The 25,567-nt window shown below is 23.8% G+C and overlaps 1 protein-coding gene across 1 annotated transcript; it reads left to right on the top strand.

Moving 5' to 3' along the window:
• Positions 1 to 1,216: 1,216 nt before the first annotated feature.
• On the top strand, positions 1,217 to 25,139 carry LOC129965008 (cryptochrome-1-like). The gene is made up of 12 exons (XM_056079149.1): positions 1,217 to 1,546; positions 4,528 to 4,636; positions 5,353 to 5,495; positions 7,543 to 7,727; positions 10,435 to 10,523; positions 13,658 to 13,798; positions 15,653 to 15,820; positions 15,906 to 16,046; positions 20,458 to 20,609; positions 22,189 to 22,391; positions 24,433 to 24,544; positions 24,644 to 25,139. Exons 1-12 carry the CDS (start codon positions 1,377 to 1,379, stop codon positions 24,669 to 24,671), a joined length of 1,641 nt encoding a protein of 546 aa, XP_055935124.1. The 5' UTR covers positions 1,217 to 1,376; the 3' UTR covers positions 24,672 to 25,139.
• Positions 25,140 to 25,567: the final 428 nt, after the last annotated feature.

Genomic DNA, 25,567 nt, shown 5'->3' with positions numbered 1-25,567 from the left:
GAGATTTTGAATATAATATAATTGTTAAGCCAATTCTCTGGGAAAATAAGACTTGAAGTTACTTAATATGGTACTTTAAACGGTTCTATATTTGATGATAAAAAATTGCTACTAGTATTGAAATAAAATTTATTTCCCTAGTTTTGGAACATTTAAAATGTTTTTAAAAACTTAAATCGTAAAAGAGAAATTTGCATAGTAAAAGATATATTTTTTTCTTTCTTTTTTAACGACAGAAATTTATTTCGAAATTTCAAAGTAAATACAAAATTTTTATTTTGTTTCTTGAAATTTTTTTAAATTTATTAATTTATGCGAGATCCGTTATTTTTTAATCCATTTTGCCTAGAAATCCAAACGTAAAATAACATGATAAAAGGTAGAAGGAGCCTTGTTATAAAATTATTTTTAAAACCTTGTTATAAAATTATTTTTTAATTAATGAAAAATATATAAAAAAAGAAAACGTAGAACTAATTTATTAAAAAAATAAAATGGTATTCCAGGCAGCAGGTACTTAAATGCAATGAGTATTTTCCCATTAAAATATAATGACAAAAAAAAAAGAATTGTGAATAATAAATTCCCTCTCCCTCTCTTGAAGATTCAAGATATATCTCAATATAAATAGTACTTCATGGTACTTCACTACTATCTGCCGAGAGCAACAAAATGTTCCGAGCTAAAATAAACAATATGACGCAATCCTTTGAAAAATGTGTAAAAATTTTCTAAAGGTGTTACAAATAAAAATCCACTTAATACCATTAAAAAAGAAGTTCCGTTCTTCTAGATAGAAATGACAGTTTTAGAAAGCAGGCAATTTTATAACGGCTTTTAGATCGTTTTTCGTATCAAACAGGAACTAATTCACTGTGCGCAACAACGTGACTACGGTTTTGTGCTCAATGGCAGAAACTGGCAACTAGCCAATCGCTGCTCTTTTCTTCACTTTTTTTCTAAAGTCACGTTGCAAGTAGCATGCTATAAATGGTGGCACTACGGAAGCTCTAAGCGATGATTGTCAATATTTTCATGTTTAAATAAAATAGTATACATTTAAAGTAGAAGCTTTAAATTAAAAAAATAATCATAATCATTGAATAAAAATATAATACAACTGCATTTTGCTACAGAAATTGCTAAAAATTAAAGATTGTAGGAAGGAAATTTTTCTTCTGGAGCTGCCGTAGTTGTAAAATTCTGTGAGCTTGTTTGTGATTGGTCGACCATCCAATGGGTTCGATGGTGTAAGCCATAGCGAAACCATATTGGAATATTTACCGCTTCATAATAGTTCATGTCTTAGAAGTTTGCTGTAAATTTGAAAAAACTATTATCATGTATTGTTTTTATGTGAGCATGATTACTTAATAATGACATCTCATAAGCAAAAACATGTCGTGCATTGGTTTCGAAAAGGTCTACGCCTGCATGATCAACCAGCACTAAGAGAAGGTTTACAAGGGGCTACAACTTTGCGCTGCGTTTTTATTTTGGATCCTTGGTTTGCTGGTTCTTCAAATGTCGGAATAAATAAATGGAGGTAATTATTTATTAATTAATAAAATTGATACTTGAAACGTAAGAATATTTTTTAAGTTCTCGTATTTATGTTAGAAAACTTTTAGTTATATAGATTTATTATAATGTTGCTCTCATTCCTAATATTTTTAAATAAAGATCCATGAGTGTTGTGTATTTTTTGTATAAAAATATCTTTAGATGTGTTAGTCTTCCGTTTGAAAAAAACCATTACTTTTTTAAAGCTTGCATTAAAAATATATATACATATAAGCACCTGTTGTTTAAACTGTTACTTATAACCTAAAATTGATTATCATCATTAAATTTTGCATAAAAATGATATACTATCAAAAATTTCAGTTATGATGGTTTAAAAGCGTGGATTAAATTGTTTACTAAATCAGAGATTTGATCCAGTTTTTTTTCTTTTAATGAAGTTTTTCCTGTACTTAACTGTAAAAAATTATCTTACAATTGTTTCATTTAAACAGTAAAACGGCATAAATCATTCGCATAAATTGCTAATTAAAAAAAAAAAAAAAGATATCACAATCCGAAAGTAAACTTTTTGCATTATATCACGAAGTTCTATTTTGCTGTCATTAGCATGAACTTTATTTGGAAATTTGGTTGACATTTATTATTGCTTTCTGTTTGAAAATTCTTTGAATCACTTTGAAAAAAAAAATGAATTTATTGTTATCAGTATGTCTGTTTAATGAATTGGAGGATGCTGAAATTTACATTAACAATTGCTTTTATAATCTTATTATTTAAAATCATAAAAATGTTCTTAAAGAAAGTAAAATTTAACTTAATTATTCTTTTTGTTAAATGGCTAATGTATGTAAAAGAATTAAAAAAACAACAACATTGAAACATTAGTACATTGAAAATAAATAGATAAGACTATTTTAAATTCTTGTGGATTTTTTTATTTTTAAGTGAATAGACATACTGTATTGAAAGAAAAATCTGATCTAATATATTTTTCACAAGATTTTCTTTGATAAAACTAGGAACACTTTGATGAATTATATTAAGATATTTTCTGTATAAAATGGTTTGGTACTTCTCTTAAATAAATAGTAATTCTAATGAATGAAGACCAATAAGATTGTATTGAAAAATAAGTGATTTTTGTTAGTGAACAGTTTTTAACAATCTTATTTGATGATGAAATGATGTTACTGAAAGAGAATTAATATTATGACTTTAATTCTTATGGTATAATGCTAGCAGTTTCATTTTTGTAAAAACTTGGTTAACTAGATGTCTGATATTGTATAAATAATGTGTTATAAATATTTTTCATATTATTGGGTTGAGTGTGGTTTGTTTTTTAAATGCATTAATATTGATATCAAGAATGATAAGATGTAAAAATTCCTTATCATTTGCCTGATATTTTATATATTTTATATTGTATATTAAAATTGAAGCTTAGGATATAGTATTCTATATAATATTTCAATAATAAATATTTTAAGTAGGTGTTATCATTAATCTATTTAATAGGTCCTTACTAAATATTAATTAATTTTTTTATTATGATTATTAAAACATTGAGATTAAATTTTTTTTATCTTGAGTTCATAGTAAATGAGCTATTTGAATTTTTGAGTATGTCCATCATAAATGCATAAGGTATTTAATTAGAGCAAGTAGATTAAAATCTGAAACAATTTACTTATTCAATTTAAAATGTGAAATCTTCAGAGTCTTAAATACATTGTACAAAATACTTTTCAAGTTTAGTTATTTTCCTTGAACTATATTTCATAAGTATAAGCATTATTGTCTTTAATTCTTGAAATTGCTGGAAAGTAAAAGATTAATTTAGAAATTTGATTTTTCTTTTGGAAATGTACTTTTAATTTAGAAAATATTTATTTCTTAAGATATAATTTACTCTGTAAAAAAATCTGATAAGTAATGAACAGATTATTGGAATAATCTTAATTTATTGTTAAAGCTGTAGATTTTTATTCGATTATTAAAAAAAAAGAACAAGGGTTTTAATTTTCAAATTCTGGTTTTAATCTTTATTTTTATATATTCAAAAAAAATATATAAAAATAAATTATTTAGTGAAATAATAACTCATTAATTATATGCTGGTTATTCAAAAAAATAGCAAAAAAAAAAAAAAAAAGAATGAAGGAATGAAGGAAAAGAAAAAATTATTGCTGATCCTGAGACTTGAAACTTAAACTAAAAATTTTCTCTCTCTCTTTCTTTTTCCTAAAATTATAAATGAAATATGAGAAGTACTGAATTAAAACTTATGAATTCATTTTCTTATTCACTAATAATACTTAATGTGAAAACATTTTTGAGATTATATTAACATTCTTCTTGTCTATTTATGTTTAAGCTAAATTTGCATCTAGTTATCTTTTTGTTTGCATTATCTTAGAATGTGTTTTTTTTATATATATTAGCAATTTATTTCCATTAATGCATTTTACTGGTAGGACATTTCCTTTTTTTTCTTTTACTTTTGATTGAAGAAGTATCATTTGTCTTTTATTTTTATTTTATAAATATAGTATAGTGAGTAATCATACCTCGATCTTCTAAGTTACTTCAATGAATATAATACATAAACTGCCAGTTTAAGATATTATTGATTTAAAGTAATTTCCAAGGGAATTTGAAATATTTGAATTGTTTTATTTCTATCCTGCTCAATCTTTACATATATGCAAGAATAAAATATGTTGTTAGAGAAATTATAATTTTTTTATCTAATTTACTCTTAATTTTAGAAAGAAACTATTACCATCTGTTTTCTTTCACATTAGGAAAAATAATGATTTAAAAAACATGAAGATTATATGTTACATTAAATTCAGAGTTTTTTTTTCAGTTTCCAGTAATTATAATCACTCATTAGCTGCAGTGTTTTTGAATATTTCTGTTTAATTTTAAACTTTTCAATATAAATATGTTGTAATTGCATGTATTTAATGATAAATGTTCTTTTTTCTCCTTTAGATTCCTTCTGCAATGTCTAGAGAATTTAGACAGCAACTTAAGAAAGTTGAATTCTCGTTTATTTGTTATAAGAGGTCAACCAGCTGATGTTTTTCCTCGTCTCTTTAAAGTAAATTTCCTTTTCTTTTGGACTCTTTTTGGGTGAAACTGAAGTGCTTTAATTATATAATATTTATTTATTTATTTTGGTAATTGTAATTCTAAAATTGGGAACAGACAGAAATTGGGAAATTTCTGTTTTTGTGTTTCACTATATGATAGATCATCTTGTAGATATTTTTTCCTTTATTTCTTTTATATTTTTTCCTGATAAATTATTTTTTCTAAAGATTTTAATTGATTTTTTTTTCACATTTTTAAAAAGAATTTTTAAATCATATAGTAAAAAAAAAAAGTTTTATTGAATATTTGTGCTTTTAAATTGAATGTGATTGAATTTAATTGAATAGCATAATAGATGCTATTTTCTTTTGATAGTAAGCTAACTACAATGCATTTTGAAGTCATGGATTTAAACAGTAATGTATATATTTTCAGAATATAAATTTAAATATATATATTTAGCTTTTATATTCTGTTGTTCTTTTATCATATTCTCTAAGAAATATATGTTTAATTCCAGATTATGATGATGAATGGAAATTAATTTATTTAAATTTTTAAACAAACTGAAAATTTCATTTATTTCCAAAATTATTTCAGTATGCCTCTTTCTAGTGTTATGTAACATTCCAAAATTAATAAATTTGGTTATTAACTTATAATTTGTATATAATCTAGCAGTTTTAAAATTTATATTGCAATTTGCTGAATTTGTTTCTTTAGTTATGGAAAACTACACATCTCACCTTCGAAAAAGATCCCGAACCATATGGACGGATTCGGGATCACAACACCACAACTATGGCACAAGAAAATGGTGTTACAGTTATAAGTCGCACATCACATACATTATATAGGCTAGAAAAGTGAGTAAATTTGCATAAATAAGATTTTCTAATAGCATTTTTGTTTTCAATAACTTTTAATTCTTTAAATATATGTAAAATATAAACTATTTTGGATATTTATCAGTTTTGTTTTTCCAAGAATGGAACAGTGGCACAAATGAAGTTTCAAAAGAAAGCAATTATATCTTTATTAAAGTATATTAATAAAAATCTGATGCCTGAATTAAAGCTCATTTTAATTATATATATAATATGTTAAGTAATAAAATAGTCTGTAGAAATGATTTAATAAGGAAATTAATACTTCATTATGATGATGAATAAAATAGTTATTTGGAATTAATATAAAAATACTTCACTTTTATTTGAGTGCAGCTATGAAGAGTTGTACAGTTTTATATTAAATCATTGACTCTTTCGGTGATTGATTAGTTTTATTTTTTTAAAGAATTTATTTTAACATTTTGAAATAAAATTGTTCTGCTCTAAGACGCAGTATTAAATGAAATTTGTCTGGATATTGACAGTAATTGTTAAAAAATTATTTATTAGTATGAAAGTCAAATAGAATGTTATTAATACTTGCTCATTTAGTGGAATTCACTTTAGCTAATATTTGTGAATACCTTTGATATTAGTATAAATAAAAGCTTTAAAAATATTTTTCTTACATTTAAATTTTTATAGTATTATCTGTAATTAAAGATGTTTGCATGAATGTATCTTGGATATTTTTACCTTGTTAGAAGCGCCAACACCATATGATTGTTCAATTTTGGATTTATCAATATTCTTACAAAGAGAAAGTCTAAATAGAGTTTATATATATGAAGCTTATAATCTCATTAGTTGTATGTATTATTTATGCAATTTGATTTAGAGACTAAATTGAATTTTGAATATTTATGTATTAATTGCATATCAACAGTTAAATGACTCCCCTTTCCAATAAAAAAAAACCCCATAAAAATCTCGTGTTAGTCATAGCTAAAAACTAAATATGCTTGCCATTGTCACGTGGGTATGCATAAAGTTCATTATTGACTTGTAATTGATACTTATGTACCAAATATTGTGATTGGGTGTCAATCATTTACAATTTATCGAAATAATATTTTAACCAATGACAAATTTTATTCTGTTTAAAATAAAAGAACCAATGATTATTTTTTATGAGATTTTTAGTTTATAAGAATTTTAATTATTTTTAAATACTTCGCCAAATTTTTATTTCCTAAATTGAGAAATATGTACTATCTATTTTGGAACATTTCTTACAAAAATTTAATTCACTGTATTAAAAGTAAGATACACAATAGAATAACTATGTATACTATACAAAAATAAATAAATGAAGTTTATTGCAAGTACATTAAATATTTTTTGCAAGTCAAAGCAATAAGTTGAAATTATATAACAAGAAATAACAAAATTCTGGTAATGTATGGTTTTAATATTTAACAACTCGTCAGCTAAGCAAGGAAAATAACCAGTCTATTTGCACATATAATTTTATGTAATGAAATAAGACTTCTATTATCTTTTTATTTAAAGTTCTAAATTCCCATATAAAGATCTATTATTAAAATTAATTATTGTGAGAAAAGTATAAATTGCTTTTAAATGGCTGGAAACCAACCTGCAGTGCATCATGATCCAACAAGAATTTTTTGAATCAGTTGACATGTGGTTTAAAGTTTGCCAATGACATGTTGTTAATATGCATGTACTGAATTTTGTGATTTAATGACACTCAATCGCAATTCACAGAGATTTTTTCTTACCAATTGCAATTTTTTTTTCATTACCATAATTCAAGACTAGTTTATTAATTAAAATTAATAAACATAATAATAATAATTAATTAAAATTAATAAACAGACATTGAAGGAAAAAAAAATTGTGGGGAGTGGGATGAGAGAAGTGTCTATGCTGAGGAAATAGTTTTCAAATGTTCATTGGCATATTCTAATTTAATGATGGTTCATAATTTTTATAGGTTTATAAAATTTGCATTCTTATGAAATGGAAGTGTTTGTATATTTATTTATTTTTCAAATTGCAGAATTGTACAGAAAAATGGAAACAAATCTCCATTGACATATAAACAATTCCAAAACATCCTGGCCAACATGGAACCTCCTCCACCTCCACAACCACGCATAACTCTTGAAGACATGGGCAGCTGTTACACTCCTATAGCTGATGATCATGATGAGAAATATGGAGTTCCAACTTTAGAGGAATTGGGTAATTCTTAAGTTTTGTAATCATTTAAAAATTTCATTAAAAATATAAGTAGTTTTATAATTTACTGTTTGTTTCTTTTAGCCATTTTTAAATTAAACCTATGGGATTAAACAAAACAATTTTGAATTCTCAGATTTTGATAACAGAGATAGCCAGTTTTGGGAACTTAGTTCCTTATAGGGGAAGAATGAAATTCAGAAATGTTTATTATGATAATATTGGTCTGGTTTGATTGTTTTAAGAGAAGAGGCCTCTCTTTTATTCTCGTTTCCATGTTCCTTAAGGCAATAGGAGGTGGAATGTGTGTTTTTTTTAAAAATGCTTATTTTGTATTTTCAAAGGCTCATTAACTTGCATGCACATAATATAAAAAATTTTGTGGTTAAATACTATGAAAAAATTCATTCTCATTGTATCATTATCTTAATGATAACTAACAAACACAAATACTGACTAGTTTTTTCATTTTTTGATATTATATATTATTACATTATATATTATTACATTGACATTATATATTTTTTTCAGCTTAAAAGTTGTTATACTAATGTGAATGAAAGAAATTATTCCACTACCTTTATGATTTATTCACATGTTAATATTCTTACAAGTCAGCAGTGAATTATTATAAACTGCAGCATTTTCTTCATAAAATTAATTCGATTGTTTCGCATCTTACACAGAGAAGTTGCTAAATATCAGTAATACATTATAGAACAAAGATTTTATCTATTTTCGTGGAACATATTTAAATGTGAGCTATTATATTAGCTCTTATTAGTCTCATCAAGTAATGAAAAAGATAATATCTTATTTGATATTTTTCCTAAAATATGTTTGATAAAAAATTTTTAGATATTCACATAATATTACATACACATTGCCTTTTTATTTACTGTTTTTATTGTTAAAAGGGCAATTTTGATGTTTTATATTGCTGATTATTTTATATATTCTGTTTTTGAGTAAATTTTTGTGAAACATTTACAATGTTTTTTTGGGGGGGGGCAATTAATGGCTATATATATACAGGGTGTTTCAAAAACCTTGACCGTGGCTTTTATTCTTTAAATATTGATCACAGATATATATTGTAAATTACAAAGTTGCATAAAAAAAGGTGCAAAATATTATAAAATCGATTAAAATTTTCAAGGGATTAAATAAAAAAAAAATACAAAATTTTTATACGGATCCCGTGCAAAAAAAAAATTCCCAGTGAGTAAAATGCGCCCCATACTTTAATAAGGTCATGTACAAGATTTCAGAATTTTATCATGAAAAGGCTCAAAGATATGTTAAAATAAAGTTGGTGAAGGGTCAATCACAAATTAAAATGCAAATGTTTACAGCTTCAGTGCAGATGACGCGATGCAGGAATGCATTATAAGGAAATAAAATATGCTTTATATCTTTCATCTTAAATACAAATTTTAAAATCTATGCTTCCTGAAAAATATTTTAGAATTTTACTTCATGAATTACAGAATATAAATTAAAAATAGCACAGTCAATGGACTTGTAAGAAAACTTATGTAATCTTCCCTTTAAGTTATTATTTTTACAAATTTTTAATACTTTTGAACCAATAAATAGCCAAATTATTATTTATTTATTCAATCATTATTAATTTGTGTACAACCTCTAAAACACGAACATCCAATGTGATTTTTCCTTTTTGAGAACTCATATCCAGGTATCAAAAAGTGGTTTAAGTCAGCATTTATGTATTTTCATATCTTTGAGACTTTTTGTGATAAATTGCTGAAATTTTGTACATGACCTTATTGGAGGATGCAGCACATTTTACTCATTGGGAATTTTTTTCTATGGGGTCCATATAAAAATTTAAATTTTGTATTTTTTGAAATTTAATCCCCTGAAAATTTTAATTGATTTCATAACATTTTACATTTTATTTTACATCACTTTGTAATTTACAGTATATATCCATGATCAATATTTAAGGAATAAAATCCACGGTCAAGGTTTTTGAAACACCCTTTATGTATAATACGTTATTTTTTACAATTTTTTTAAAATTATTTTAGTATTTGGCTGTGGTATCAAATTCTTCCTGATGATAAAAATCTAACTTTTTTTTTTTTTTTTTTAAATATTTGAAATAAATTTTGTATTTTGGAATGACATATATTTTTCATACTCAGTTGCAAATAATATAATGTTTTTTCCTGCTTATATTTCAAAGCTATTTTGACTTGTTAACATATAGCAAAATATCAATTATATGTAGTTTCATTACTGTCGCAATGTATTCGTAGCCATTGTAATGATAAAGCATTTTTTCTATGTAATACTAAAGATGCAAAGTTTTGATAAACTATGAATTCCATAGAAAAACATGGAATTTATTTTAATTGTCAAAACATTAGTAAATACATATTCATATAATGCTTTTAATTCTATTCATAATGGACTTAATATCAACTTGAACAGCAAATCAGGTGATGATTAACTGCTTTTTTACTATACATCTAACTGTAAGCACATAAATCTAAAAAAATATTTTAAAGAAATGGATTTCGGATTATTAAAGTTAAATTAATTACTGTGTCAATTGAATTATGGTCAATTTATTCAATCTGTGATAATAAAAAATGTTGGTAAAATGATCACTAAAAGATTTTCTGTGCATGTAAAAGTGTAATAATTCTAATGCTTTACCTAATATTAACATTCTTGACAGGTTTTGATACTGAAAACTTGAAACCACCTGTATGGATAGGAGGTGAAACTGAAGCTTTAGCTCGTTTAGAAAGGCATTTAGAACGGAAGGTAAGTTTCTGTCTTATATAGCCAAGAATAGCATTAATATAGTACTATCTAAATATATATTAAATATATTGTTTATCATTTAACAAATTTTATGTATACGCTTTTTCTCTTAAATACATATCATGTGTAAATGAAACTAATTTACCTCTGCTTGAGCTGAAACTGTGTAAAAATTACATGCTTATTTAGAATTACTTTGTATTGATAAAATAATGCTTATATTTGTGTGGTTATCATTTTCAATGAAATAAATTATGCATGGTATGTATTTAAATTATAAAGTGCATATATTTTTGTATGGAAGATTTTCTGATTACATTTAAATTGTTTTCAACTGTATTCAGAAAATTTTGTATTGATAAAACGTATTTAACTACCTTCATTTGAGTATGAAATATTCAAATTAATTAATTCAATTAACTAGGATAATTTTTTGTGACACTTGTTTTTCTCACTTTATTATTTTTTTATTAATCATTAAAAATTATTATTCTTCCATTATATTATTAATGTATTATGGTATTTCAAGTTACTGTTTGTCTCAAACCATTAAATTAAATTTTCATTTATTATAGAAAAAAAATATTAGTAATTGTTATTCTTAATACATATTTTTATATTAATGATAGAATTCATAGAATGCTAAGAAAATATAAAATGATCAACATTTTTTTAAATTTAAGAAATATCAGAATTGTATTTCTTAAAACTGAAACATGATACATTTCTAAGGAATTGGAGATTCCATTGTTTTCGGAATCAAATTTACCATTCTTGAGATTGATTAACATCTTTTCATATGCAATAGAAGTTAAATTGTTTTTTTGTCTGAAGCTTGTGTCATGCTTGTAAAATTATATAATGCAGTTAATACTTTAAAAAATGGTATTTCTTGATTCATATTATATTTGGTTTGCATATCATAATGGAATAAATTTAGGGTTATTTTAGTCTTAAAAATATTTATAAAATTCTTTTGTATAATTCACTTTGACTAAAAAACTAATTGTGTGTATGCATGTTGAATAAAAATAGTGTAATTTCTTGTGAAGAGTTACTTGAAATGTTTCTTAGATAAATGTAATTTATTCATTTTATGTTTTATTATATTTTAAATGAAATAAAATAAAATGAGCGATAAATAAGATTTATTCTTCTTTGACTTTACCACCGTTAATTGTACCATTAAAAATTATTTATAATTATTGTAAACAAGTATTTCTTTTACATTATTTCTTTCTTAAATTTTGTTCATATCAATCTTAGGAAATGTTTGTACAGATGGGTTATAGTGATAGAAAAATATTGAATGTCAGTTAATAAATAAAATAATTATTTTTTCCCAGTCAGTCTTTGTTATTCTAGACATTTAACATATAATAAGCTTTCTTCCACTACTTCTAAAATGTAGAGATCTTTTCAAAAGATAAAATTTTGTGAATCCTATATTTAAATACTAAAAATCGATTACAAAAATGTTTAAAACATCTTTTATGAACATTTTATGCTTTTGAAATTAAATGATTTAACTAGGAAGATACTTTTCAATGAAAATTAGGGAAAGAAATGAGTATGAAAGATCAAATTGGAATAATTAAAAGAGAGACCGAAAATTCTATGTATATTGCTAAAAATGTTAAAAGTAATACTGAATAAAAGTTTATAATAAGCAAAAACTAAAAAGAAACCAATTATCAAATAAAAATTTAAATATTGGTAAAAAAGAAAACTTAGAAGTAGAATTTTAAAAAATTAGATAGATAAGTATTAAATTTTTGATAAAGAATTTTGTTTAATATATATAATATAAATTTCTTTTTGCACAGTTTCACAGAAAACAGATTGCCTGTATTTTAAAATATTGTTAATGTTTTCTTATGTGATCAAAAAGTAAAATTTGGATGCACTGGATAATTAAACTTGTTATTCAGGGTTTTTTAAAATTCTACTTTATACTATAAATACTATTTTCATAGGCAACATACCTGAAGATCAGTAATGGAATTGTATAAAATATTTGAGGTTTTATATTCAGAAATGTAATTTTTATTGCATTTAGAAAAGAAAATATAAAATTGGGAAAATTATCACAAACTTTAGTGAGAAATTTAATCTCAAATTTATGGATTACTCAACATGATCTGTATACCCATTTTTCAATAGTGTATTGCTTGTGTTATTAAATTAATTCCTTAAACTGCAATTTACATTGAACACTGCTCATTTCAATAGTATGCTACTTGTATTTTTAAATTAACCCCTTGAACTGTAATTTCTGCTCAGACAGATAATATAATTTTCTTAGTTTTAAAAGCAGAGAGTAATATAAAAATATGCATTATTTTCACAAATAAAACTTTTCATAAAAACCATTAATAATTTCTAGTGAGTGCAGCTTGACATTATCGTTTGCTCAAAAAAGTTCATGTTGAGCTGGATATGCCATTTCTGTTCATTGAGTTATTAGGAATTATCCAAATTAAAGAATATTATCTAAATTTTGGCTGTTTATTAGTTGAGATTTTAAATTGATGAGAAAATATTTTCATTGTTTCTGGAAATATCAATTTTATTTAGAATAGGAATCAGTATTAAATAGAATGAATGCAATGCAAATCTTTTGTTTGTAGTATAAATACCTTTGTCTTCATATAAAATAAAATTTGTTTTACACTAGTATCAAATGTAGAATTAAGTTAAACTAAAAATTATATTTCTTGAGAAATGGATTTTGCACATTATTTTAATAAAAATATAATTTGTCAGATGAATAACTCTCTGCTTGTATGAATAAAACTATGAATGTTTTAAAATTCTTTGAAATGTTCATGTTGTATTTTATTCTTTTTGCTGCATGTATATCTACATCAAAATTTCAGAAAGCAATAAACTTTGTGAGTATTTGCTTCAAGTATTCCATTGTTCATATACTATTATAAGAAAATGCATAATTTATTGTGAATAAAATTTCTTTTCTGATACATTTTCATTTTTTTTTTTTTTTTTTTATAAAATGGATTTAATAAAATGTACTTTTTCTCCTGTCTTACTGAATTTTATTCTTAAACAATTTTTTTTCAAAAATAATATTGATGCATATACTAATATTTGTATACATTTATATTTTTTTTAAGGCTTGGGTTGCAAGTTTTGGCAGGCCAAAAATGACACCTCAATCCCTTCTGCCAAGTCAAACAGGTTTAAGCCCTTACTTGCGTTTTGGATGCCTATCAGCAAGACTATTTTATCAAGAATTGACCGAGTTGTATAGAAAGGTAACATATAATTTATTTATTTTGTTGAAAATTTTATTCCATTTTTTCTTTCTTTTTTTTTTTTTTTTTTTTTTTTGTGTGTGTGTGTGTGTGTGTGCGTGTATCAAGATTTTTTTGAAAAGTCTTTTAGTTTTGAATTGAATAAAAATAATTTTTTGCAAGCTTCTTTAAAGTTTTATTACAAGATTGCCTCATATATAAAGTATGCTAACAGAAAATATTGTAATTATCAAAATATTTGATTTTAAGTGAGATAAATATACAGGCATTCCTAATGTACAATTTTTAGAATTTTGTCTAAATGCATAACTCAAACACACAAATATCTAGATGGATGAAATTTTGTATATGATCTTTCTACAAAAATTGTTGACTATTTTGAAATTTTACTAAAATAGATGAAGTACTTTTCCTGATTGCATAGTCAGTTTTCTTCTCTATGCAATAAATTTTAACAAAGAATCATTATATTCAACAAAAAACAAATCTTTCTGAGTTATATATTTAATTTTTTCATCATGTAATGAAGATAATTAAACTTAATGTTTTTATATTTTTGATACATATATTAAAAGTTACTGAGAAATAAAATATTATATACATTTATTATCATATTTATTTGATTATATGCTTCGCTACAAATTCAGTGAAAAACATTGTCATATTTTTCACCGCTGTGTTAATTTGCATTTACATTGTACAAAGATAATATTAAATGCATTTGTGTAACCATTATGATGACTAATGTTAAAAGTGAAGAAAATTACAGAAAAATATAAATCGTCAGTACTAAAGTTTATTTTGGAGTTGCCAGTTTTAGAGAAAAGATATATATATTTTTTTACTTTGTTTCTTATGAAGCATTAGCCCTTAATTTCTTTACCATAACTGATTTTTTTACATGGAAGTATTGAGGAAATCAGATAGAGCATTCCCAAACATTTTCACTTGATTTCTTATAAAAGATTATTTATGATCATTAATATTTGATTACCAGACCGATGGAATAATTTTGGCCAGTATTAACTCTTGCAAATTTCTTTGATTATAAATCATTGTGTTTTATTTACATGTAGAATTTTCTTAATTGATGTCTTAAAGATAATTCGAATTAGTATATGTATTGTATCATGCATACATTGAAAAATTTGAAATCATTCATTACATTTTTCTCCTTTAACGTTTCATTTTCTTCATAAATAATCGCCCCCCCCCCCCCCCCGAGAAATACTGTAAAATTCTCTATAAATTGTACTCAGTTATAATGACTACAGTTTTTAAGCAAAATGTTTTACTTTAAACCCATTTTGAACTTATTTTTATTCCTAATTTATTTTTCCATTACAGGAAGACTTGTATAAAAATTAAAATTTTGTAATTTTTTAAACAGTATATTTATTAACTTTAAGAACATTGAAAATAATTATTTTTATCCTACTATGAAATATATTCTTGGAAGAAGGGTTACTGATAAATAAAATAACATTTAATTTTTTTATGAGTTTTTTTTCTCACTTATATTTTCCTTAAGATTGTTTTTCTGTTTGCTAATTATTTTTAAAAATTCTCATTTATTCTTAATATGTTCTTGAAAAATGCTATTTATTTTAAAATGAATTTATAAACCATCTTAAAATAACTATACAATTAAATTTGTGTTCTTAAGCATGAACTATAATATAAGTTTGATTTTAAATCTCATTCTTTAAGTTTCTGTTTTTATATTAATTTTTTGCATCCTCAGCAAAATAATTGTGTCAGTAATTTTTTAATTCTAACTTCTAAAGTTTTTGTTTTTTTTACTTAAGACAAATATTTAATTTGAGATATTCATAATGGCTTTTATATTTTTAGATAAAGAAAGTTAACCCACCGCTTTCTCTTCATGGTCAGATCTTGTGGCGAGAGTTCTTTTATTGTGCAGCAACAAACAATCCAAAATTTGATCACATGATTGGAAATTCGATGTGTGTTCAAATACCTTGGGATACTAATTCTGAAGCTTTAGCGAAATGGACCAATGTAAATTTTTTTATTTTATAATTATCCATTTGTAATTATCTTTATTTTAAAAATTATGTATTTTATAAAACATTCTTTAATTTAGGGCCAGACTGGTTTCCCTTGGATTGATGCTATAATGACACAATTACGAGAAGAAGGTTGGATCCATCATGTTGCAAGGCATGCTGTTGCATGCTTTTTAACTCGGGGAGATCTTTGGATATCATGGGAAGAAGGCATGAAGGTTGTTGTTTTGAAATTTTGGATGATTATTTTTAATTTTTTGAAAATTGTCTTTTGAGTTTTCAATAAAAAAAAAAAAAACGTTTTTGATTAAAAATCTTAAGTTTACAGATTTCTAAAATAAATTGTTCCATTCAAATATGCCAAGAGCAATTATTTTTGTTATCTGTCATCTTATTGTAAAATTATTTATAATATAATTTGCTAAATAGAAAAGTAGAAAACTATTCAATTTGTTTTTTACATAATGATTTGCTTTGCATTTCTTTCAATTATAATTTTTGATTGCAATTTTTCTTGTTTTCCTTTAATATGCATTCACATCCAATACAAATTTCAAAGCTACATTGAAATTTGTTGAAAGGAATTAGGTTCATCTTGATATGATCTATAAATTTTTACTTTAAGAAATGTGCTAAAATTTTACCGAGAAAAATAATTTGGACTAAAATACATTAATTCATTTTGAATTTTAACAAAAATGTCTTGAGAGGTTTAAGTGAACTGATTAGTTTTTAAAAACCACTTACTTTAGAAGAATTTTGCATTTAAAGTCTAACTAAGACGTGCAATTTAGAGGTGTTGATTTTACAAATGATTATTACTAACAAGCGTTTATGTGTAAAGTATATAGCATATTTGCTTTGTCATATATTATTTTTGCTAATTTTCAGCTAAGAATTATCATGATTATTATTAAGATTTTTGGAAGTTGACTTTTCCAGGAGTAAGTATAAACATAAAACTAACATTTTCTTTCAGTAATGTAAGTTGCCATTAGTATTATCTCATTTCTAATAAATACTAAAGAGATGGAAGAGAAGGGGAGGCACAAAGGAGAAAAAAAATGAAATTCAGTAATATAAGGGGAGACTGAGACTAATGGGACAAATTTTACATTTTTTTTTTGTCAAACTACAGAGGTTTAACATAATCTTAAAGAAACTAAATAATTGTTTTTATAAAAAAATAAATGATTTTTAAATAAGGAATAAAATTTTTCTTATACTGTTAATGTTAACATTTATCTTGTTACAATAACTTAAATGTAAGAAAATGTTATGATATTTAGAATTCATAAGTATAGCAAACATTTTATTATTTATACAGCACTCACAAAATTTAATGCTGTTAATCTTCCGTTCTGAAGCTATTTGTTTATCTAAAAAATTTAGAGATTGATGTATTGAAAATAAACTTAGATCTAAATTATCTTAATTTATTTAAAAGTTGTCTTTAGAATGGAGAGAGATATATAAATGCCATAGCATCAGTATTTTCTTTAAATAGTTGACATCGTCATCTTATCTGGAATTTGCCCCCCCCCCCAATTATTCCAGAAAAATACTTAAAACATTTTTCTTGGCTGATGTCAAGTATTTGACTTTGTATTTTTCATAATTTTTGAGTGGAAAATCATGCATAAGCAGTACTGTTTTTTTTATTATTAATTTTCCAATTTTATTGCCTTTTTATTTTTCTTGTTTTGTCTTAGAGGAATTTTGTTTCCTTTCTGGCATTTTCGTTATATTCTTTCAGATGTTTCTTTGTCTTTCTGTTCTTGATTTCTTTTCAGGATTGTCTGTATGAATTCAACTTCTTGTGCATCATCTGCCAGATAAGGTAACTTTTTATGGGGGGCTTTCAGGTAAGGACGTTTGTATTCAAGAATTGCAGAGAATCAATTCATCAGCAATGGATGTACAATATTTTGGTAGTTGTTGGCATATTTTTATTTTTCATAAATTGTTGTACAGAAGTATTTGTTTTGAAACTGTTATGTTTATTTAGAATTTCTTTTCATCTGTTTGGTAAAAAAGTAGATCACCTTCAATGGATAAGTATTTATCTATAAAAAACAAATTCCTAATTGATTGTAAAGATTTTCAACACTCAAATGTTATGGTTCCTTTGTTATGCTTTTTTAAAGAAATTACATTGCTTTTTGTTACATTTATATGTCTCTGAAATTTATATATATATAGTCTTGCCGTCTTTGGCAACCAGTTTCTTCGTCTGAAATATTGACTTTCCTGGCTGTTAAATTATTTATTTGAATGCATGTCAAATATCACCTTATTTTTTAATAAGACTGAAAAATATGAACTTATGGAATCAATCTATAACAGATTATTTCCAAGTGCTAATAAAAACATATATATATATATATCAAAATCAAATCCTACTCCAGAGTAATGTCAAAATAAAAAAATAAAAAAATTTAATCATAGTTTTTTAACATTGGAAAAAGTATGTGATTGAATGGCTTAAAGGAACAGTGAAATTAGTTTGAATTATCAAATTAAAATTTATTCATCTTAAAATTTTAAAAGAAAAATTAATTTTATGTTTGCATGATAATATTCAGAAAATAAAGCAGAAAACACCAAAAACGTTTTTAATTTTCGATTTACTTTCGGACTTTTAAAAATTGATAATGATTTTCTATTGTCTTGAAGAACATATACCAAATGTTATCAAATTCGGACTAAAACAAAGGAAAACATAAATTTTCATCTTTATCTAAACTTTTTTGTGCTTAATTTTTGAAACAAATTAAGGAAAGAAATTTTTGAAAAGATTTTTCTCTTAATATTTGTATTTTAAAAATTTATCTTGAACTTGGTTTCTTCTACACATTTAATATGCTAATCACTTTATTGCAATTTTGATTTTCAGTGAAACTGATGAGTACCTAAGTTTATTATTATTTTTTTGTTACAGAATAGTTAAATTAAAAATTATTAATGATTTAAATTAGGATTTATGTATATTTAATTTATATTTACATGGGGGCTTTTGGGACATGTCTAATTAAGTAATTTCTTAAAAAATACTTAAAAACATTTTGTCCCATCAGTCCACTAGTCTCCCCTTATTTGAATAAAATACATTTTAAATTGAATATATATATTTCATTCTTTTTTGAAAGAAAATTGCTTAAACATTATTATCATAATAGGTTAACTAAATTAATAATTATGTTATGAAAAAGGGATTTTATAGTTTTAAAAATCCAGAAAAGTAATTGTCTTTTTAAATATACAATATATTCATGATGTGCTAATTTTTAAATTTTTTTAAACATTTCATATATGGATTATTATACTACATAAATTCATTTATGAATATATGTAGTACAATAACTGTTTTACATGTGTTTAAATAAAATTTATAAGAATAGTTTCATTATTAAATCAATATTTTAAAGTAAAGCTTAGATCTAATAATCTTTTTATAAATCTCAACATTGTTTTTTGTTTATCAAAATCTAATTTTATGCACTTATTCAAATTTGATTTTTTTTTTCTCATTTCTAATACATAGTTATAATATGGTGTTTATTTAAAATATTTCATATAAATTTTATATAGCTGAATTTCAAATTTCATTTCAAATAATCCTTAAAATTGAAAGCATATTATAGTGTACCTTTTTTCAGTTTAAATAAAAACTCTCAGAATAAACAGATTATTGTTTCAAATTATTTATCCTCATTGCACAAAAAGAATCATTATTGTATTCTTTATTGAAAAATTCATAGATCTTGTCATATAAAAATTATTTAATGTATTAAAAATATTCTGCTGTATGTGATTTATTATTTTCATATTATGAAAGTGGGACCCTACCCTATAGAATATCACCTTGTAGCTTTGAAGTGGCATTTTAATTTAATTGAAATAATATAAGATGATAACTAACAAAGCTGTTAGAAATTTTCATTTCATGATTTATAATGTTCTCAAAATCTTTGGTGTACTAAAATGAATTATTTTAAAAATATATATGTAACATTTTATTGCAGTTTTTTAAATGAAAAATGTAATTCATTTAGAAAAATATTTTCTTACTAAAAAATCCAAATGTATTTTTAAAATTGACAAAAATTCTAATGTAAAATGATTTTATAGTTGATATAGGTATATGAGAAATGAAATGGAGGCATATTCTCTGTTTTTGTGTAGATAGTCTTACTAGTAACAAATTTAATTGCACATTCTCCTCAAATTTTTTGAATTGATATATCTAAGCCAAAGTTATTTGTAATTCTTTGAGAAATAAAATGAAATGATGCTAAACTTTTGAAGTTGGTTTAAACAAGAGAAAAAAAAATTAAAAAAAACTTTTATTTTATGTATTTTTATATTAATATAATTTTTTTTAACTTGCTGTAAGAAGAAAAATTCTAATCACCCTGCCATTCTTTTTTTAATGGTTTTAGTGTTATTTCATAAAAAAGTCATTTCCTCCAAAATATTTTTTCTTTATTGCCATTTTGAATAATGCTTTTTTTAAAGAGAATTATTAATTTTTTTTTTAATATTCAACAAATATAGCAAATTTGTTTGCAAAATACTTTTTTAAAAATATATAATTTAAAATATTTTTATTTTTATGAACGGCAATAGGTATTTGATGAATTGCTGTTAGATGCAGATTGGAGTGTAAATGCTGGTTCCTGGATGTGGTTATCATGTAGTTCCTTTTTTCAACAGTTTTTCCATTTGTATTGTCCAGTAAGATTTGGCAGAAAAGCTGATCCAAATGGAGATTACATAAGGTAAAAAAAATGAAACTTTTATAATTAAATTATTAATATCCCTATTGCAATATATTATATTAATTTTGCAAATCATTTTTATATTGATAGTCTTTCTCATTTTATACTGATTTGATTTTTTAGTGTTTAATTTTTAAAATTACTATCCCTGCCATAAAGAGTTTTTTTACTGTATCAATTACTGTACAATCAATTTTTTATTTTCATTTCATGTTATTTTAAACATGATAGTCATTTTTTAAAATTTTATATAAAAAAAGGCATGTTTTTTAGCATGAATATGATATTATTATAAATAATTTTCTTTTTTCAGTCTGTGAAATATGCTCCTTATAAACTAAATTTTTTGGCAGTCAGTTTTAAAACTGCATAATGCTCAACACTTTTATTTTTCTCTGGATATTCTTTAACCAGTAATGATTCTTGCATTACAAATATAAAATATAATCAGCAATAATTTAATTCAAAGCAATGCCTCATTTATAAAGTCATGAAGTGCATTTGTATTTTAGAGAGAAAAAATTAATTCTTTTAGGTATATTGCTAAAAGAATTTATTTGTTATATTTTGTAACAAAATAAACGAATTAGAGAAATGTGATCCTATTTAATTTGGAAATCCATCATTCTGTATTCTTCATTTTATAATAAATTTTGCAGTGAAGTTTGGTGCATCTGACAGTCAATTTGTTTGTTAATAAAGAAAAAAAAATATTTTTAATGACTGTTTTCATATTTAATTTTTTTGAAATGTATTCATGCATAATATGCTCATGAAATCAAATTTAAAATGGGATTACAGGTAATTGTATTTAAACTGTTGTATGCTATCTTTATAAAAAAATATTGCAAAGATAGTTTGGAATTTAAATGGCTGGAGGGGAAAAAAATTTTGAGAGAAAAAAATAAAATAAATAGTACTATAATAGAAATTTTTATTACTGTTTCCTTGGTATTTGTGTGCTTTGTTTGTGATATCTTGTTCAGTACTTTTCAAAAGACAAAATTTTTAAGAGAAATTGAAGCTAAATAATTAAATGTTTGAAACATTACTCCTTATTTATTGAATTATTGTAAAACTCTTTTTACAGGTATTTTAATCGATTTTCTTATTTTTACCTCCCCCCCCCCCTTTTGAAGATTTCTTTTTGATTTCTAGTTTTTAATTTCCCCTCAATTCTATGAAGATATTTTCAGGAATGTTATATATGTCATGTCCTTTCTATTTTTTAAAAATTTTAATTGAAGAATAACTTTTTTTTTGAACTTTTGTTCTTAATCACAGTCAATATATTTTCTTTTGAAATAAAAGTATTTTCAGAATTTTGTAATTTTTTGATATGCAATGATTTTAAAATCTCAAGGATAAAAAAATCTTTGTCTTGCATACAGGATACTTTTTTTAAAAAATTTTGCTGTTATAATATAAAAGTTTGAAAACTAATAAGAAATAAAGATTGATTCTTCTAATTTTTTTCTGGCAATTTCCTTTTGTATTTGCTTTATTTTTTGTACTTATTTTATAACTCTATGCTTTTATATGTCTGCTTATCTGTGACAATTTTTTTTTCTCTTTACAGAAGGTACTTACCAGTACTGAAAAACTTTCCCACCAAATATATTCATGAACCATGGGTTGCTCCAGAAAAAGTACAGATTGCAGCTAAATGTATTATTGGCAAAGATTATCCTATGCCAATGGTAAATCATCAAGAAGTGAGCCATATCAATTTAGAGAGGATGAAGCAAGTTTATCAACAACTCAGCCATTATAGGGGAGCAAGTAAGTTAAATTATGATTTTTTATTCAGGAAATAAGTATTCAATTAATGTGCTTCTAGTATATACCGAAAATTATCATTTCTAATATATTTTTTAGTTACTCTTGTAGAAAGGGGGAGAGGGATGCTGAAAATAGCTATTGTTTTAAAAATATTCAAAAGTAATATACATCTGCATTCTCATTTATTTCTAATGAATGAGCTAAGAGAACCATTATTTACCTATCTTTCAAACTTTTTATCAGATATAAATTCCTTTGAGAGTACTAAACAAAAGTAATTTGTGTGATTTTAATATTTTAAATTCTGTTTAGAATATTGTATTGAAAAAAATATATTTAATACATAATAGATATAATATAAATATTTGAAAATTATGAAAATTTAAGAATAGCATTGCTTTTTTCTTACAGTTGAATGAAATACTTATTTTTTGACAAGACAGTATTGTGGTAGTTAAGTATTAATTATTTACTATAGTTCGCTCAAAGTTTCAAAATAGGAACTGGTTAAATTATAATTGTTTGCGATAGTATGTATTAACTTATAATGGATATTATTCTAACAATGCAGCAATTCTCAATACTTTTATTCTGCAAAAGTTTATCTCAAATATGGAAATACTTTATTTTCCCCCATCTCCTGTAAGTATGGATAATATTTTTATGAATTGAAATTAAATATGACCATTAATCTTATTCATTTATCATTTTTATGTAGTTAAAGATTTGTAATATAATAAATCACTTTTAAAAACTAAACACTAATTTAGTTTACATCCTTTTTACTGAAGTAGAGGACTTCTCTTTAGCTTTTTATGTACAATATTGATAAATTGCAAATAATTTTGAAATGAAATCTAACAATAAAGTTAATTGAATTCCTGGAATAATGTTAAAACACTTTTATTTCATCATCATTGTAAAAATCTAGTTAATTATTTCATGTTTATTCTGATAATTTACTTGAGTAATTCATTATGAAATAAATAATACATTATCACAGTTTTTCCAATACATCTCGCAGTTCAGAACTTTTTGTGTATTCAAAAATTGTCAAATAAATTTTTTCTTTGGTTTTAAATTTGAAAATACAATGTAAGCAAATATATTCAATACTTTTTACCTTTTTATAAATGAAATGTAAATAGAGAAATGCTGTAATGATCCAAAAATTAAGCCTAAAAATTTAGATGAATCTCCATATTTCATTTGTCTCTAAATCTATTTTTTTGGGGGGGGGGTGAGATTAAACATCGCTATCTATAAACATAACTCAAAAAATGTTATCAGGGTGTGTAGCATTGTAAGAAGTTTCAACAAACTATTTATTTTTACTAGTTCTGATATAAGGGTCTACTTTTTTAAATAAATGTTTGAATCTGGATTTCCCAACACAGGAATTTTAAACTTTTTAAAATTTTGTTTTCTATAAATAAGAATTTAAAATGGATGTACAACAATATTACCACTTTTATCACTCATTTTTTCCAGAATATATAATATATTAAGCATTTTCTATTTACAAATAATGCATCAGAAATAGAATGTTTAAAATCAAAGAAAGGCATTTTCCCCTGATAGTGAAGCAGCTATCTTTTTTTTGCATTCTTAATTATTTATTTCAGTTTTTTTTTACAACCACTTTTATTTTATAATATACAGTAAAATCAGTTAATATTGAAATTTTATAAAGAAGAATTTTGATTCATTTGGTTCAATAACATTGAATAAATCCACTAAATATTTTAAGCCAGAGTTCATTATAATAAAGATTAAAAATTTGTTGAATAGAATTCCATTTAACATTCATTTAAATCTTTTGTGTAAAAATTGTACTACTAGTATTGAATATATCATTATTTGCAAGTGCCTGCTCTATTGGAATGATAAAATTTTCCTTATTTAAAATCATTAAAAAATTTTGATTTTGACTTTTTTAAAAAAATTTAAAATTGAAAAATGTATTTATTTCAGTTGCTTAAATTCTTACAATATTTCAGTTAAATTTTTAGTTTAGATTCTGTGTATTTCTTTGATTTAGGCATGTATAGTAGTTCTCACATTCAACAAACAAATCAAAGAGAAAGTGATGATGGTTATCCTAAGAATGCTAAACGGCGTGCTGTTGAATATCCAGATGATTCAGGCCAAGTGTAAGTTAAATGTGAATTATAAACTGAAAATTAAGTGATTTTTTTTTTTGAGATATGCATTTTAATTAATTAAACTTTTTTTTCCTTTTCTTCTTATAGTCAAAAGAGAGATACTACATTGAAATAAGAACTGTTTATATTTCTACAAAGTATTGCCCTCATAATGAAGTCTTTCAGTTGTATTTGTGCTGTTCTGGTCTACTTTGGAAGCAACATTCCACAGGACTTATAAATTCATTCTAATGTGTCATGTTTCTCAAGCCCAGCATGAAGCTGTTAAAAAATTCAAATCATGGAATTTGAAAGTTCAAGAATAACAATATGTTAATTTTTGAAATTCTTGCTGATATACTTCAAAATTGTTTTAAATTTTGAATGTATTCAATTGTTAGTTTATTGAATAATTTTAAAATTTTATTCATTAAATTAGGTTTTTATTTCTAGTTTCATTTTTAAGAAGTGTTATTTTATAACTTTTAAAGTAATTAAAATGTGTTATGATTCCCATTCTTTTGATAAGAAGCTATTCTATTAAAAGAAATCTGACAAATTTAATACATGAAATCAAAGATGTGTATTTTAAAGATTAAAAAAAAAAAAAAAAGAAATATTCTAGGCATTTTATATTATTTGGTTTATATATGCATATTCTCACTATAATAATGTTAACTGAATTTTTTAAATTCGATTTTGGATTTAAAACAAAAGCAGTTAATTAGTTATACTTCTAGTAATAGTTTATCATAAACATAAAGAACTTTTTTTTTATGAAACAGTTTAATTTCATTATATAAATGCAATTTTGGCTTTAATTCAATATGTTTAAAGGATTTCCAACATAAATCTGAATTTTATATTTAGAGAAACCCTAACAATTTGAAGAGTATTATTTCAAAGTGCAACTTATGTATTATTTGCTATTTATGTGATCTCATGTTTGAAAATTCAGATTAATTTTATTTTGTTTCTTGGGATTTTTCGTATTTATTTTTATACTTCAATGTACATTTCAAGTTTGACTTA

Source organism: Argiope bruennichi, chromosome 1 (assembly GCF_947563725.1).
Source record: "Argiope bruennichi chromosome 1, qqArgBrue1.1, whole genome shotgun sequence".
Lineage (NCBI taxonomy): Eukaryota > Metazoa > Arthropoda > Arachnida > Araneae > Araneidae > Argiope > Argiope bruennichi.
The sequence above is the reverse complement of the archived record's forward strand: the minus strand, read 5'-3'. Positions and strand labels throughout refer to the sequence as shown.

Bases quoted from the DNA above. Each gene is read 5' to 3' on its own strand.
- LOC129965008 (XM_056079149.1), top strand. From the start codon at position 1,377: ATGACATCTCATAAGCAAAAACATGTCGTGCATTGGTTTCGAAAAGGT. The intron at 10,524-13,657 runs GTAAGTTTCTGT...ATTTTTTTTAAG, and splicing joins AAAGGCATTTAGAACGGAAG to GCTTGGGTTGCAAGTTTTGG. The intron at 24,545-24,643 runs GTAAGTTAAATG...TTCTTCTTATAG, and splicing joins CCAGATGATTCAGGCCAAGT to TCAAAAGAGAGATACTACAT.